The sequence below is a fragment of the Camelus dromedarius genome, chromosome 17 (assembly GCF_036321535.1).
Source record: "Camelus dromedarius isolate mCamDro1 chromosome 17, mCamDro1.pat, whole genome shotgun sequence".
Lineage (NCBI taxonomy): Eukaryota > Metazoa > Chordata > Mammalia > Artiodactyla > Camelidae > Camelus > Camelus dromedarius.
The window spans coordinates 2,282,513-2,296,904 of record NC_087452.1 but is presented as its reverse complement, the minus strand read 5'-3'; the positions used below and the strand labels follow the sequence as shown (position 1 = coordinate 2,296,904).

General features: G+C 60.8%; 1 protein-coding gene across 1 annotated transcript in view; it reads left to right on the top strand.

Moving 5' to 3' along the window:
• Positions 1 to 1,963: 1,963 nt before the first annotated feature.
• The window catches only part of IQSEC1 (IQ motif and Sec7 domain ArfGEF 1), a 284,665-nt gene continuing 272,236 nt past the window's right edge, over positions 1,964 to 14,392 (top strand). The window contains exon 1 of the mRNA XM_064496174.1: positions 1,964 to 2,223. Coding sequence (XP_064352244.1) covers positions 1,964 to 2,223 — 260 coding nt within the window. The remainder of the gene's footprint in view (positions 2,224 to 14,392) is intronic.

Below are 14,392 nucleotides of genomic sequence, written 5' to 3'. Positions count from 1 at the left end.
AGCCTTGTATTTATGTAATGATAGTACTGGAAAAGCCTAATACTGGGTTTTCAGGTTTAGAACCTCTCTCTATATAAAGCACGGAGACTTTGACTAGAGTTCCAGAACAGCATATAAATCGCATAAATCTTAACACAGTCCAAGGAGCAGAGTGAGACAGAGTTGGGGGGAGGGGACAGGAGGCCTGCTGCAGGAGGTTTACTGGGCAAGCCCTCGGGCTCAGCACCAGCCGGGGGAGCTCCCCCCTCCCCCGTAATCCTCACTCACATGTCCCAGGACGTAGGCCTGAATCTCCTTCACTCCTGAACACTTGCAGAGACCCCACATGTGTTGCCAGGGGCAGGTCTCCCCAAAAAGCCAAGAGAAGCCAGGGCCATAGCCCTTTTGGGGGGGCTCCTGGTGTCTTTATAAAATGAGGAAATAGACTAGGGTTGCAGAGGTGTTGGTGTATTTTCAATGTATAAACTGGAATGAGAGACACTTTACACACATGAGCAGGATGTCATATAATTGTGCCTTTCACAAAATAATTACAGGATTGATAAAAATATTAATTTCTGGAGCATCACAAGGAGCCTAGAATGAGGGGCAAGTTTAAAGGTCACTGCTAAGAGTTTTCGCTCAGGCTGCTGTGTGTATAACCTCATCTGAAGGAAAAGTGCTCGGTGGATTTGAGGACCCCAAATAGCCCCACTGTCATTCTGTCCCTCTCCCTAGGCCGTGCCCAGGGGCCCCCCAAGGAGGGCTCAGGACCCTGGAGGGTCTGGGGTCTCGGCACACAGGGCTCACCCCCTCCTGGAGGTAAAGGGACATCAAGAGACGCGGGCATGGGATACCGCGTTCTGTCAAAGCCAGGGTGATGCCAGCCTTAACGAAGGGACCATCAAAATGTGCTTTATTACAGTTTATAAATCTATGAGATGTAGCTAAAGCTTTCCCCAGAGGTAAATTTATAGCCTTAAAATACATTTACTAGAAAACAAGAAACAATGGAAATAACTGAATGCTTCCAGAAGGTAGAAAAATAACGTTTAGCCCTACAGACATTCGAAGTGTGAAAACGACAATGATTTTTAAAAGTCAAGACTTAGAAAACACGGCTGCTGAGGAAGCCGAGGCCCAGAGTCAAAACAAACTGCTGAACTTGTCCAGGCCAGCGTTGCGGTGGGTCCGCGGCCTGCAGGCCATCGCACCAGGCCCCGGGAGCGCGCGGAGGGCCCAGGCCCGGCCTCGGCGGCTGGTCCGCATCGGCCTCGCGGGGTCGTCGGCGCCCCCGACCGCTTAGAGCGCCGCCGGGACAGGCCAGGAAGGTGTCTTGCTTGTGCAACACAAGGAACCCTGCGCTTTCGGAGACTTACATCAAAAAAGATGTCACGGCGCTGATGAGTTCATGAGTTGTTTTCCTGCTCACACGCCAGTCGTCGGCTGATAATATGAGTTGGAAGTTTTATTCTGCCGAATTGCTGCTTTGTGAAATTTGGGCATCAGCGCGGCCGGAGCGGCGGTGCGGAGGCGCGAGTCGCACCCGGGTGGCGGCGCGCGGGGCGCGGGGAGCCGGGCGCGGGGCCGGCAGGCGGCGCCCTCCCTCCGCCGCCTCCCGCCTCCCGCCCGCCTCCTCCCGCGCCGGCCGCCCCGGGCTCCGGCTCCCGCTTCCCCCTCGCGTCGCAGCCGGCACTTTGCAAACTCCTCGCTCGCCCGCCCGCGGCGGCCGCAGCTCCGCGCCCTGCCCGCCCCGCCGCGTCCGTGGGGCCGCGGGCGGCGCGGAGGCGCCGGGGGGCGGGCGCGGGCGGAGGCGGGAGCCGGGCGCCGAGGCGGGGCCGCGCCAGCCCCGCGCGCCGCGCCCCCCGGGCCGAGCCCCGCGCCGCGCCGCGCCGCGCGGAGCCGCCGTCCCCGCCGCGCAGCCATGGCCGCCCCTCCGCCGCCGCCGCCGCCCCGCCGCCGCCCGCTCGCCTGAGGCGGGACCATGGCGAGCGCCGCCGAGCCCCCCGGCCAGGCGGCCGAGTACCTGCAGGAGCTGACCCGGATCGTCGCGGCGCAGCAGGAGCTGCTGGCGCGCCGGCGGCGGCGCATCGAGGAGCTGGAGCACCAAGTGGCGCGGCTGAGCCGCGAGAACGCCGGCCTGCTGGAGCGGCACCGGCGGCACCTGGCCGCGTGCGCCCGCCGCCCCGACCCTGGCCCCGAGCCGCTCGGCGCCATTCCGGAGCTCGGCGGCCACCGAGACAAGTAAGCGGGCACCGGAGGCGGCGGGCGTGTCGGGGGCGCGCGAACTTCTTGGGGGCCCCACTCCCCTCGGGGCCGGGCTGGGGAGCGCCCCTGCCCGCCAGGAGACTCTGGGCGCCCTGGCGTATCCCCGGCGGGGTCGCGGCCCCGACCTGGGGCTCGGTCTCGGCGGGGACTGAGCTCCCGGGGAAAGGGGCTCCGGGGCGCTGCCCTGCGCTCCCGCCTGCCTGGCTCTCAGCAGCCGGCCGGCTCGGGACTCGGGCTCCCGCGACCCTGGAGCTCGGTTGCGGGGTCGGCCTCGCTACAGGGCGCAGCCCTGGGGCTCTGGGTAGCGGGGCCAGAACTCCTGACCCGGAGATCCGGAAGGGAGGGGGCGCGGCAGGCACGGATCCCGCCCTCGAGCCCGCCTGGGTCACTTGCGGGTCGCATCCCTCCCGAGGGGACTCTGTGCAGCCTCCAGCCCAGGACGCGCCTAGCCCTCTTCCCTGTGGACGCCTTCGTCTCTTCTTCGTGGCTCGGGGTTAATACCCTTCCCGTCTCGTTCCGGGATTACCCGGGGCTATTTCGGTTCAAGGATTAAGCAGGGGACGGGATGGGGCGGGACTGCCCAGCCGTACTGGCCTCGGCTTCCCGGTCGCGCGTTTGCCTCCCGTGGGTCCGAAGTCGCGTGTGCGGCCCCTCTCCGCTTAAGTCCCGGCGCCCATCTGGGGCGGGGCAGGGAGCACCGAGCACCGGCTCGGGCGACGCTGGGGTGGGGTTCCTGCGTGCTCTGCACCCTATCTAACCCCTTGGTCCCCTTGTCTTTGGGACCATCTGGCTCACACTCCATGGACTGGGGCGGAGGGGAAACGTTGTGTGTGTGTGTGTGTGTGTGTGTGTGTGTGTGTGTGTCTGTGTGTCTGTCTGTCTGTCTGTCTGTCTCTGTCTGTCTGTCTCGGCCGTAGGGGTAGGGGGGTGTGGAGTGGTGGTGGTCCGCAGCTTCCGGAAAGGTTCCCTGGACGGCTGGGGGTGAGCAGAAATGATAGGGAGGAGTTAACCCTGACTCCAAAATCCTGTAGAGGGAGGGGCTCTTGACTCCCAGGAGCCCAGGTATGGTCATCTGGTCATCCCAGATCCCGTGTCTCCCGCCCCGACAGGGCTGTGCAGGCTGCACTCATGGGGCAGAGGCATCCCGCCTGCCGCCCACTTCCTGCGTAGTTCTGTACAGAGCTACCGGGCTCGGGTGAGGGTGGGGTCAGGGTGTGGGTCAGCCTGGTGGCTCTGCGGTGGCAGGCCAGCGGCAACTTCTCCTTTCTGTTTATCCTGGGAGGGAGGAGTGAGGCGTGCAGTCGCTCCTGGCTGGCGTCACTGAGAAAAAGGAGACCCCTGCCCTATAGGTCCACCCGTGGCTCTTTGGCGCCTCTCAGAACCCCTTCTTCACTCAGTCCCTTCCACAGCAGTCGTGGGTCACCTGGTGTTCATTGCAGGGCGTGAGCCCTTATCCCCCCTCCCCGCTGCAACCCAGGCAAGGACTTAAAGAGCCAGGTGAAGTTGTCAGCTGCCCAGGGAGGCAATGCACCAGGGCAGGGACATGCGCCCTGCTTTCCCAGGGAACGGTGACACGCGCTGTCAGCAAGTGCCTCACGGCACCATCCTGGGGGGCTGGCTCCTTGTTTCCTTTCAGCCACCCCTGGTGACCAGGTGTGGGCGGGAAGATTCTGAGGCCTGTGTGGGGAACCCCCCCAGTGCCGAGTGTGGGCGGTGACCTTGGAGGGACCCGGGGTGCTAATGCAGGACTTGTTCTGTGAGTGTCCAGCTCTGTGTCAGCCTGGCTTCGAGCCCACGACAGCACCCCTTTCCAGAGAAACGGCGCCAACGGTTCTCTGTAGAGGGTAGCTTCTCTGACTTGAACGTGCACGCGAGGGCCTGGGGGCCGGGCTAGCACGCAGGTTCTGACCAGTGGGCCTGGGGCGGGCTCGAGGGCCTGTTTCTTTCTAACAAGCTCCTGGAGGTGTGGCTGCTGCAGCATGAGGAGCGGGGCTGTGGGGCCCCTTAAGACAGCACTCTGGGCCTGATTTCCCTCATCCGCCTTTGCGGGGAGAGGATGCAGGAGCCGGGGGCACGTGTGTGTTTCCTCACATCTTGGGGGTTCTGGCCCCTGCAGTGGGGGCTGCCTTTCCAACCTGGATTTGAGGGGCCCCTGCTCATCGGTGGAGCGAGATGATTTATGCCTAAGGGGCATGGATAACCAGCCCCCCTGAGAGCATCCAGCTTTTATTAAGTGCCTACTGTATGTGGAGCCATTAGTGATGTGCCCGAGACCCAAAAGGGGGTGGAGAAGATGGGAAGGGAATCCACAGCCTTGCACAGAAAAAGGGACGTGGGCAGGTGAACAGGTCGTGGGGCCAGCTCTGCACTGGGCGTGAGCCCTTATCCCCCCCCCCCCCCCCGCAACCCAGGCAAGGACTTAAAGAAGAGCCAGGGGCGCAGGTGAAGTTGTCAGCTGCCCAGGGAGGCGTTGCACCAGGGCAGGGACATCTTAGCCTTGGGGGGTTTTAATGCACAAAAACGGGAATGATCATAGCTGCCTCCCATGATTTTTCTGAGGATTAAGTGAAGATGATGAGCGAGGAGGAAACCGGTACACAGTAGGTGCTTAATGCATGCCACTTCCCTCCCTTGTCAGTCAGGTCTCATTTCTTGGACCAACCGAGCACAGGTAGGAGGTGAGTGAACTTCCTGGCAACCTAGGTGAGACCTCTGGGGGCTTGGCATTCCCCCAGGGGACTTGGGGTGGGGAGTGTGGCTCCCTGGAGAAGGACCGTCCAGAAGTTGGCGTGCAGTGGGGGTTGGCCACCTGCAGTTGAGACTGGAACGTCTGTGTGCAGGCTTCCCAAGGCGACGGGCAGTGCAGGGCCCCAGCACTGGGGTGCTTTTTCCCAGTGCTGGTGTGCCCACCCTCTGCAGACAGGGGCCCTTGTGGGCGAGGGTCCGGTGAGCATGTCAGGCGAGGCCAGGCCAGGCTTTTTTCCCTGAGCAGCCTCCTGCTGCTCCAGCCAGACTCAGGAGCCTGGTCCCGCGGGCCCTGGGCAGGGTGCCCCTGCGTGTCCAGTGGGTGCAATGTCCTCCGGGGGGCGTGTAGGCAGACACTGCTGACCAGGCTGGCGCTGGGACGGCAGTGCCCTGTACAGCCTCCCCTAAGCAGTCCTTGGGAGGGGTTGCTGGACTTGGGGAACCTTTAAGCCCAGAGACCTTTAAATCCTTTCCCAGAAAGTCCTTCTCTGACCACTGCTGAAAGAGGGCTTCATGAGTCTGCTGTGGGGCACACAGGGAAATAACAGGGAAGAGGCAGGATGCCTTTGGGTGCATGGCGTTACTTAGCTGCTCTCTTCTGACCTCAGAATTCACATCGGCTGTTCAGGCAGCTACGTCCTAGTGAGCTTTCTAGAACTGCCCCCGCCCCCCAGGGGTTCAGGCACGTCATGGACTTTGCTGAGTGGATGAGGGTGTGGGGAAGGGTGTTGATTAGGCTCCCCATGTTTTCTTAGAAAGTCAGCTTGAACTTTATCGGACACCGCTGGTATCGGGGAGCACGCAGAGGCGCCCGGGGAGCAGGGCGAGCGCGTCCCGGTTCCACCTGCAGACGGCGTCCCATGTGCCCGGCTCTGCGCGGAGCTCTGCATTTCATGCAGCTCAGCGCGTGGCCCCAGCGCTCCTGGGAGGCGGGAGCAGTTGCCTCTCCCACTTGACAGACGTGGAAACTGGAGCTCAGAGAGGGCCTGTGACCAGCTTCGGCCCTCCTGCCTGGCTAGTGGTGGCGGCGGGACTGGGGCTCCGGTGTCTGGTCCCAGGGCCCCTCCTCTCCTCCACCCACCACCTGCCCTTCCCGCTGCCCAGTGAGCAGATAACGTCCGGATCCTGCGTGACTCCCAGCCTCCAGTGCCGGAGGACGCCCTGCATGCAGGGTCCCCGTACTGCCTGGTGGCTCTTGTCACCGAGGCTGGGCCCTGGGTGGCCGTGTGGAGGGGCTGGGATGGAACGAGAGGCTCCCTGGCAGCCTCTGCTTCTCCAGAGTTTCCCGGCAGAAGTCAGCGCGGCCGGCAGAGCTGCAGACCGGGTCCCGTGGAGCCGCCTCCCGCACGCTCTCGGTGCCCCCAGCCCTCAAGTGCTGAAACATCACTCAGGGAGGACGTTCTTCTGAAGCTCGGAGCTAGTGACTCACTCTGGAGGAGGTTTCCAGTGGCATTCAGTCTCTGTTGACTTTCCAAACAAGTGCTCCTCCAGTCTGTGGTGACATTAACCGTGACGGGGGCGCATCAGTTCGGAGGGAAGCTCAAGGGTGGCCAGTGACGAGGGGGCGGCCAGAATCAGTGACGCGAGCAGCTGTGCTCTGGCGGGTCCTGGCCTGGAGCCTTGGGAAGCACGCCGTTCTTCGGGGCAGCCGCAATGCCCCAGACCCTGGTCCTCAGTCTGAGGTCCTGGCCATTTCTGTCCCCTCTCCTCTTCCCCGTGGAGCAGAGGCCGAGAGAGGCTGAGGGGGCTTTTAGGATCTAGGAGGTGGGGTGGGGGCAGAGGGAGAGCCTGTGTTTACGTTCTCATTCAGTGATGCTCTGTTCTTGCAGCCAAGACAGAGCCAGTGTCCAGTGCTAGGGAGGACGCCCCCCCGCCAGGGACGGGCCACAGCCTGCTTGTGGGGGTTGGCCTGCTCGGACACAGTGTGCTCAGCTCCAAGGGAGCAGGGTGAGCAGTCGTTTTTTCCAGCAGATGGGGGAGTTGGCAGAAAGATGAGGGCTGTTCCTCTGAAGCTGTCTCCCAGCCGTCTGACAAGCTGCACGAATTCTTCTTTTACAACTTGGAGGATAAATCTCGAAATGCGCCTTTATCTTGCTCAGGTGGAGAGAAACGGGGGGCAGCGTGGTGGGTGAGGTGAAGTCACGATCAGCTCTGGGGTTCGCCTCCGCTCCCCGGGTTCAGGCCTCCGAGCCTGCGGGGACCCCCGGGCAGTGCCCGGGAGCGCTTGGACTCGACGGACAGCCCAGGACTCGGGAGTTTGGGGGCGTCTGCGTTTACTGTCAGGGGGTGCTATTTGTCAGCGGTTTCGTCTCTGACATGGTTTTGACAGCTGATCTCTTTTTTTTGTTCTTTGCTTTCTGTTTTCGTAAGAAAGAGCCATGTTTTGCCTCACTTGGGGAGGGCACTGTTCTGAGCTTGTCAGTGTAAGCGTCATAGAGCAGTGGAAAAAAACAAACCAACCAGCCGGACGTTGGGCAGAACTGGGAGGGGGGACGTGGACTGACCTAACTGAAACGGCGCAGGAGCTACAGATGGGGCCACGAGGCGGTCCGGGGCCACGCTCTTGGCCTGGAAATTCAGCAGGCCTCGAATCTGCCACCCCCCACCCAGTGCAGGCGAGGCGGCGAGGCAGCGAGGCCTTTGGAGTGTGAATCCTGCTGCTCCCTAGGGGTGACACGTCGGTGGGATATGCCAGACTGGTTATTACACATGCTAAATGCTTGTCTTTTATTCAGTGAAGAGCTGCAGCCTTGAGTTTTCCAAATGCCTCCCCACACCCCAGCTTCCCTGGCAGTCTGTGGGGACCCTCTGGGTGGCCTCACGCAGGATCCCATCGGCCTTGGCCACCTCCCAGGAGGACAAGTCCCTGGGGCACGTCCCCCGTGTGAGATGGGAAGGCTGCCCTGTTCCCGGAGGTCAGACGTGGGGCTGTGCCATCCTGGCCCCGCAGGGGGCTGTGACCGGTGGCTCGGGGGAGGAGTGGCTCGGGTATTCAGGGTGTCCTGGAGGAGTGCTTTCCCCAGCATTTTATTCTGAACATTTTCAAACGGGTGGAAAAGTCGAAAGAACTGTGCCAGGCAGAACAACCCCCAGGTTCTACACCGAAGGTTTTGCAGTGTTTATTACACGCCTGTCCATCCGTGAGGGTGTTGGAACCACATCGAGGCAGGAGCTTACATTATGCAGCAGCGCCGAGCATGACCCAGGAGCCGGGCTGGCACCGCGTACTCGCTGTCTCCTTTTGTGCACTGACTGTTCCTGGGGAGTCACCTCGCCTGGTTCTGGTCCTTGAACTGCAGCTCCCCCGCCGCCTCGACTCGGAAGCACGTGACTTGTGACGGCGACCTGGAAAGGGAAGGTGCCAGGGACACTGGGCCCGGTAGGAAGTGGGGCCAAGTGGCGTGCAGTCCCAGGGCAGAAAGTAGATGGCCACCCTCGGGCGTTCACAGAGGCTTCCTGGTAGAGGTGACGTCGAGCCAGGGCTTGAAGAGCAAGAGAGAAGAGGACGGTGTCAGGCAGGTGAAGCAGCACAGGCGGAGGCGCTGAGGCAGGAAGGCAGGCGTGTGTGGGGCTGCGAGGTGCTCTTGGGGTCGTGCCAGGCCTGTGAGTGGGGACGGCGGGCCAGTGAGGCCCAGACAGGCACCGACAGCCTGGGGCGCTTGCTCAGAACCCAGGCTTTAGCCTCTTGTTGTGGGAGCCGGGTAGGCGGGCTCACTCCAGCCAAGCTGTGCTTTGTCTGAGCCTTGATGTTAAATGCTTGGCTTGGCTTCCTGGCAAGATTCACAAAGGATCAGGACAGAATCCTGTGTTTTGGGCACCTGGACTTAGAATCTTTCATGACAATCAAACTACAGTCATAATCAAGCCGGTCCTGGTGCCGCGCGGGCCCACCACCTTCTCCTGAATCTCCGTTGATGCGCCAGCCCTGTGCCCCTTGTGAGCTGCTCTCTGCTCATTTTGCAGACATGAACACTGAGGCTCAGGGAGGTTAAGCAGTTGCTCGCGGTCACCCAGTGGCAGAGGCGGGATTCGCACCCAAGTCTGCCTGCCTCCGGCACCCGTGCAGTTTGCCTGCCGCCGCTCTGCGCTCCGCTCCACACAGCTCGCTGCGTGATGTCGCGTTTGGGGGGACACGGGGGCCATTTCAGGATGGTGCCCTTGTCAGCTCACCCAGGCTCTTGGCTTCAGGAATAGGAACTGACTGATGCCCACCCAGGAGAGCCCTGGCTTTTCCCTTCGAGTGCCGGGTTTGTCCTGTCTCTCGCTGTGGCCACCTTGGGGAAATTATTTTACCACCAGGAACTTGAGTCCCTTTTTGGAGAAATGGTGGTGGTGGCCCTCGTAGGCAGGAGGCGACTCCCAAGCTGTCAGGTACCAGCTGGCCCGGGCGGCCCACTTTGAATTGGCCCATTTCCCTCCCGAACACCTGTGAAGTGGGGTTGTAAAGCGCCACCACCCCACAGAGTGGCTGCAGGGATACACCCTTCGTGTGTGTGAGCGCGGGGCACCCCTCGCTCCTGCCGGCGTTGGTCACCGTCCCCGCCTTCTCTGTCGAGAAGAGATGTGGTGTCAGGGAGCAGTCGTGGGACACAGAGGCAGAGGACCAGGGCTTGGCATTCCTCTCTGTTGTCTGCCCGCCTTCTGCACGCCCACTGTAGCGGACCTTGAATCCAGCCCTTTAGTCCTCTGGTACAGCCTCTTCCTCTGTTGTGGGGACTTAATGCTTTAAAACAGAAGGCTGGGATGGGGTGTGGCTCGGGGGCAGAGCGCGTGCCTAGCATGTGTGAGGTCCTGGGTTCAATCCCCGGCACCTCCACTTAAAAATAAACAAATAAACCTAGTTATTCTCCCCCACAAAAAGCTTAAAAAACCCAAGAAGGATGGCTCCCTGCAACGAAGCAGAGGCCTCTGCAATGTCCTCCCCCTCGTCCCCTGCAGCCCACCGCCTGCTCACAGCTCTGCCAAGACCTCTTGGAGGCTCCGCCCCTCCACGGACAGCAGGCCTCAGTCACACACGCAGCTCCCCGGGTGTGAAAGCACTCCGCCTGAAAGGGGCGTCTGCGGTCGCTGCCCAGCCCGCTCTGTCCCCACCCACAGGCTGCTGTGCGCTGGGCCGTGGGCTAAGGGCCCGAGAGACACCTCTGTGCCGGGGCCTCCCCACTGCCCTCTCTCCCTGTCGGACAGAGGGCCCTGCGGGGCTGCAGCGAGGACCAGGCTGGATACTGGGAGGGGAGGCGTTCTGAAGGTCTTAGCTGTCGTGTGAATGAATGTTTCCTCCCCCAGAGATGGGGTGGGAGGGGTTGTTACTTCCTCCCTTGTCGTGATGAGCAGCAGTGCCTGTGGCTGACCCGTTCACTGCGAACACTTGCTGCAGCTCTGTGGGGTTGGTACCATCACTCTCCTGGTTGCCCAGATGGGAAACAGAGGCACGGAGAGGCAAGGAGCCGGGAACACCGTGGTGAGAGTGAGGCGGAGCTCGGCAGTCCCCCCCGGAGCTGTCACCTAGACACTTTAGAGGACCCTTTACCTTGCAGTCTGTTGTTTACAGGGAACGCACCCTGTGTCATATGTCCTTTTTAACATACTGAGCCTCGTTTTAAGGTCTGACCCACGATCTGTCCTGGTGAGTGTTGTGTGCCTCCTGTGGTTGTCGGGTGGAGGGTCCTCGCTTGTCTGTTCGGTCTGGTTGGCTCACAGTGTTGCTCGCGTCTTCTGTCTCCTGCTGACCTGCCTGCTTGTCCTCTCATCGTGGAAAGTGGGATTTGATGTCTCCAACTGTTGTTGAATTGTCTGTTTCTCCATTTATTTCTGTCAGGTTCGCTTTGTGTGTTTTGGGCTTTCTGTTATTTGGTGCATACACATTTATAATTATCGTGTCTTCTTGATGGATTGACCCTTTTTTCATCATAAAATATCCTTTCTTGTTTCTGGTAACTTTCTGTCATAAAGTCTACTTTGTCTGATTGTAGCCTAGCTCCTCTGGCTCCCTGTCACTTCCTGATGGTGTGAAATACCTTTTTCCATCCTTTTATTTTCAACCTATTTGTGTGTTTGAATCTAAAGTGAGTGTCTTGCAGACAGCATGTGGTTGGATTATGTGGATTTTTTAAAGCCCATTTTTTCCAGTCTCTGCCTTTCGGTTGGTGTGTTTAATCTACTTACATTTAGTGTAATTATCGTTCCAGTGGGATTTATGTGTGTGACTCTGCTATTTTCTATTTGTCTTAGATCTTTTTTCTTCCTCCATTCCTCCCTTACTACCTTCTTTTATGTCAAGTAGGTATTTTTCTAGGGCACCCCTTCATTCTCCTGTTTCTCTTAGTACACAGAGGACCTTTTAGAGTAAAGTAGAACTTGTTCGAGCGTCTCTCTCCTCGCCCTGAGAGAATGACGGCAGGGGTGGGAACTGGACAGTGAGCCCAGAAGTGACAGGCCCCAGGAGAAAGCTGCTGAACCGGGGGATGGGCCCACGAGTGTGGACCCTAGCAGACGTGGTGGGCTCCGAGGGCCCAGCCCAGAAGCTCCCTTGGGGACAAGGACAGTGAATTATTTGTCTCTGCTGTTTTTATGAGGGGCCCTGCCTCGGGGGAGGTTTTAGTGAGTGTGTGCTGAATGAATGAGGGAGGGGATGAATGACTAAATGTTCTAGGTATCTGTGACTATGTAACCGATTAAAACCTAGAGGCTTAAGTCAAGCTTCCCATTATTGTATCTCAGATTCTGCAGGGCAAGGGTTGACAGGGCTCAGCTGGTTGGGTCTTCTGTTCCCTGTGTTGTCGATGGAAGTTACTCCGTGGTGTTCACAAAGTGGACGGAGTCAGGAGGGTCCAAAGCAACTTGACTGATGTATTTGGGCGCTTGTGGACATGTCTGGAAGGCTGGCACTGTGGACTGGAGTGTGTGCACGTGGCTTCTCCAGCAGGGGGACCTCAGAGGGGGTGGGCCTTTTTACGGGGTGGCCCCGGGATCCCAGAGCCAGCGTTCCAAGACCTGGTGGGAGATTTGAAGCTTCTTGTGGCTCGACCTTGGGATATTTCTGCCATGTCCTGCTGGTCATGCAGACACTGAGGCCAGGTTCGAGGGGAGGGGATCGGGCTCCCCAGTGGAAGGAGGAGCAAAGATCTGCAGCCACTGTCAACCCCCCACCTTCCATGCGCTTAGGCCCCTGCGTCCCCAGCTAAGGCCGCTGAAAGGGTCGCTCCTGGCCGGCCCACAGTGGGGCCCAATGTCTGCTTCTCCCTGCATGGAGCTGGCAGCCTGTCCTGCCCTGGTGGGGTCACTCTCCATGGGGGCCATGCATCTGAAGGGCATTCTCCTTCCTCAGTCCATCGGGAGCCAGCACCGGGGCTGAAAAAGCTTCCCAGCCTCCCACTTGACCAGGGAGCAGGCCAGACCCCCGCCCGGTTACTCAGGGAACGCCTGCCCACTCCTGTCTGCACCCTCCTCACTCTGAGCTGTATTTTTAACTCCTGCCATATGCGAAGCCGCCAAAACACCCGGGGAGGAAAGGGGGTCTGGAGGAAATCACCGCTGGTGCCTTTCTGGTAAGTGCAGGGATTCAGAGCGCCACGTCCTCCTTCCCGCCCTCCCAGCATCGGGGGCGTTCTGAGCGGCGTCCCTCCTACCTGGGGGGCAGCCATCCTGCGGGGCTGGGGGGGTCCCTCCGCTTGGCTCCTGCCTGCGGGGGCAGGGCCGTCACATGGGTGGTGGCTGCGGAGGTGGGGGGTGCTCCGAGCACCCCCCCACCCGGTGAGCAAGGGGTGCGCCCTCTTCCTCCTCTCTCTCCCTTCCCCCCCTCTCCTCGGTCCTCTTGGCACAGAGGGGCATTTCCCTGGAGACACTGTCTTGCTCAGAAACCTGCCCCGGGGTTGGGGGGGGGCTGTTCACGCCGCCGCTGACGCCAACGATGCCGCCGACGCCCTGACGCCGACGACGCCAAGGACGCCGACGCCCTGACGCCGCCGCCGCCGCCGACGCGTGCGGTCTTCGCGCCCCGCGACTTGGCGCGGGCTCTTCCCTCTGCCTCGAGCGCCCCAACGCCTCCTCCGTTCCGGCCTCTGGAAAGCCCACATGTCCTGTAAGGACCGGCCCTCCCCTTGGGCCTTTCCATGACTTTGGTACACGTTACAGTGGCTCTAGTCCTAATGTCTGTGCTGCGGCCCTGGGCCCCCCGGGGCCGCCCGCCTGACTCCCGGTGACGACGCCCTGCCCGGCTGCCTGCCCCCCCCCCCCCCCCGCCTCCGCGGGGCGGGGGCACCAGACCCCGCTTCCCTTCGGAAGGGTGCTCTCCAGCAAACTGCTCTATTTATAAGGAGATGTCTTCAGGAGGTCCCCGACTGTCACGTGGACAAGCCCAGGGTGTCCAGCATGGAGTGTGCACGCCCCCGGGGCGAACAATACCCCCGCTTGAGGTACAGGGGAAAACGTGGGAACTTCTGTTCCTGTTGCTCATTTAATTTCATCCTTCAGTGGGTTTTTTTTGGGTTCTTCTGTGACATGCGTGACATTAGTGCAGTTGTGCCTGCACGTGATTAGCGAGTCTGCAGGGACAGGAAGATTGTGCGGGTGTGCGCCCACAGACTCGGGGGACTGTGCGGGTATGTGCCTGCGGGCTCTCCCGGCAGGGGAGACTCATCGGGAGCCTAGCGGCCGGCGTCCTGGACCACGGCCGGGCTGTCACTGCTTTCCCCCGGGAGGCAGCTACTTCAGTAACATAGGCGGAATAGGTGTGTGTTGAGCACCTGCTGGGTGCCAGCCAACCCCTCCTGTAACCTGCGCGGCCCCGCTGTGCAGAGGAGGAAAGGGACACTCAGAGGGGTGAAGCATCTTGCTTGGGGTTGCACGGCTCGTGAGCGGCAGGGCCAGGTGTGACCTGGTCTTGTGACCCCAAACCTGTGGTGGGAGCTGTTTCTCTGGTCTCTGGGAAAGGGGTCCTGCTGGCAGTGTCCGGGTGAGGCATGCAAGGCCCCTTCCCCACGGAGGGGACTCGTCTTTAGTCCCCCAGAAACCTGAAAACCCTGGCCAGGAGGAGAGGACGAGGGTGGACCTGGAAGCAGTGGCCAAGCGGGACTACCTTCTTGTTTAGGAAACAAGCTGCCTCTGGGCCCCGAGGGTGAGGGCGGCAAGGAGAGGTGCTGATTCTTCACCATCTTCCCCAGTTTTCATTCACCAGATGCCAGAAATCCCCCCCGCCACCTGCGGGAGGGGCCCAGAGGGATGGCAAAGGCAGCTTTGTCTTGTCCGCACATCAGCCCGCCTCCTCTGCAGGGACTGTACTTGGTGTAGAAAGTGGTGTCTCTGGTTTCTCCCCTAAACTGGCTCTTCACGCCCAATGCAGCCAGTGTGTACGGGCTGGGCTGCGTTCTGTGCGGACGTGCGCAGGGTAGGCTGTTGGGGGTGC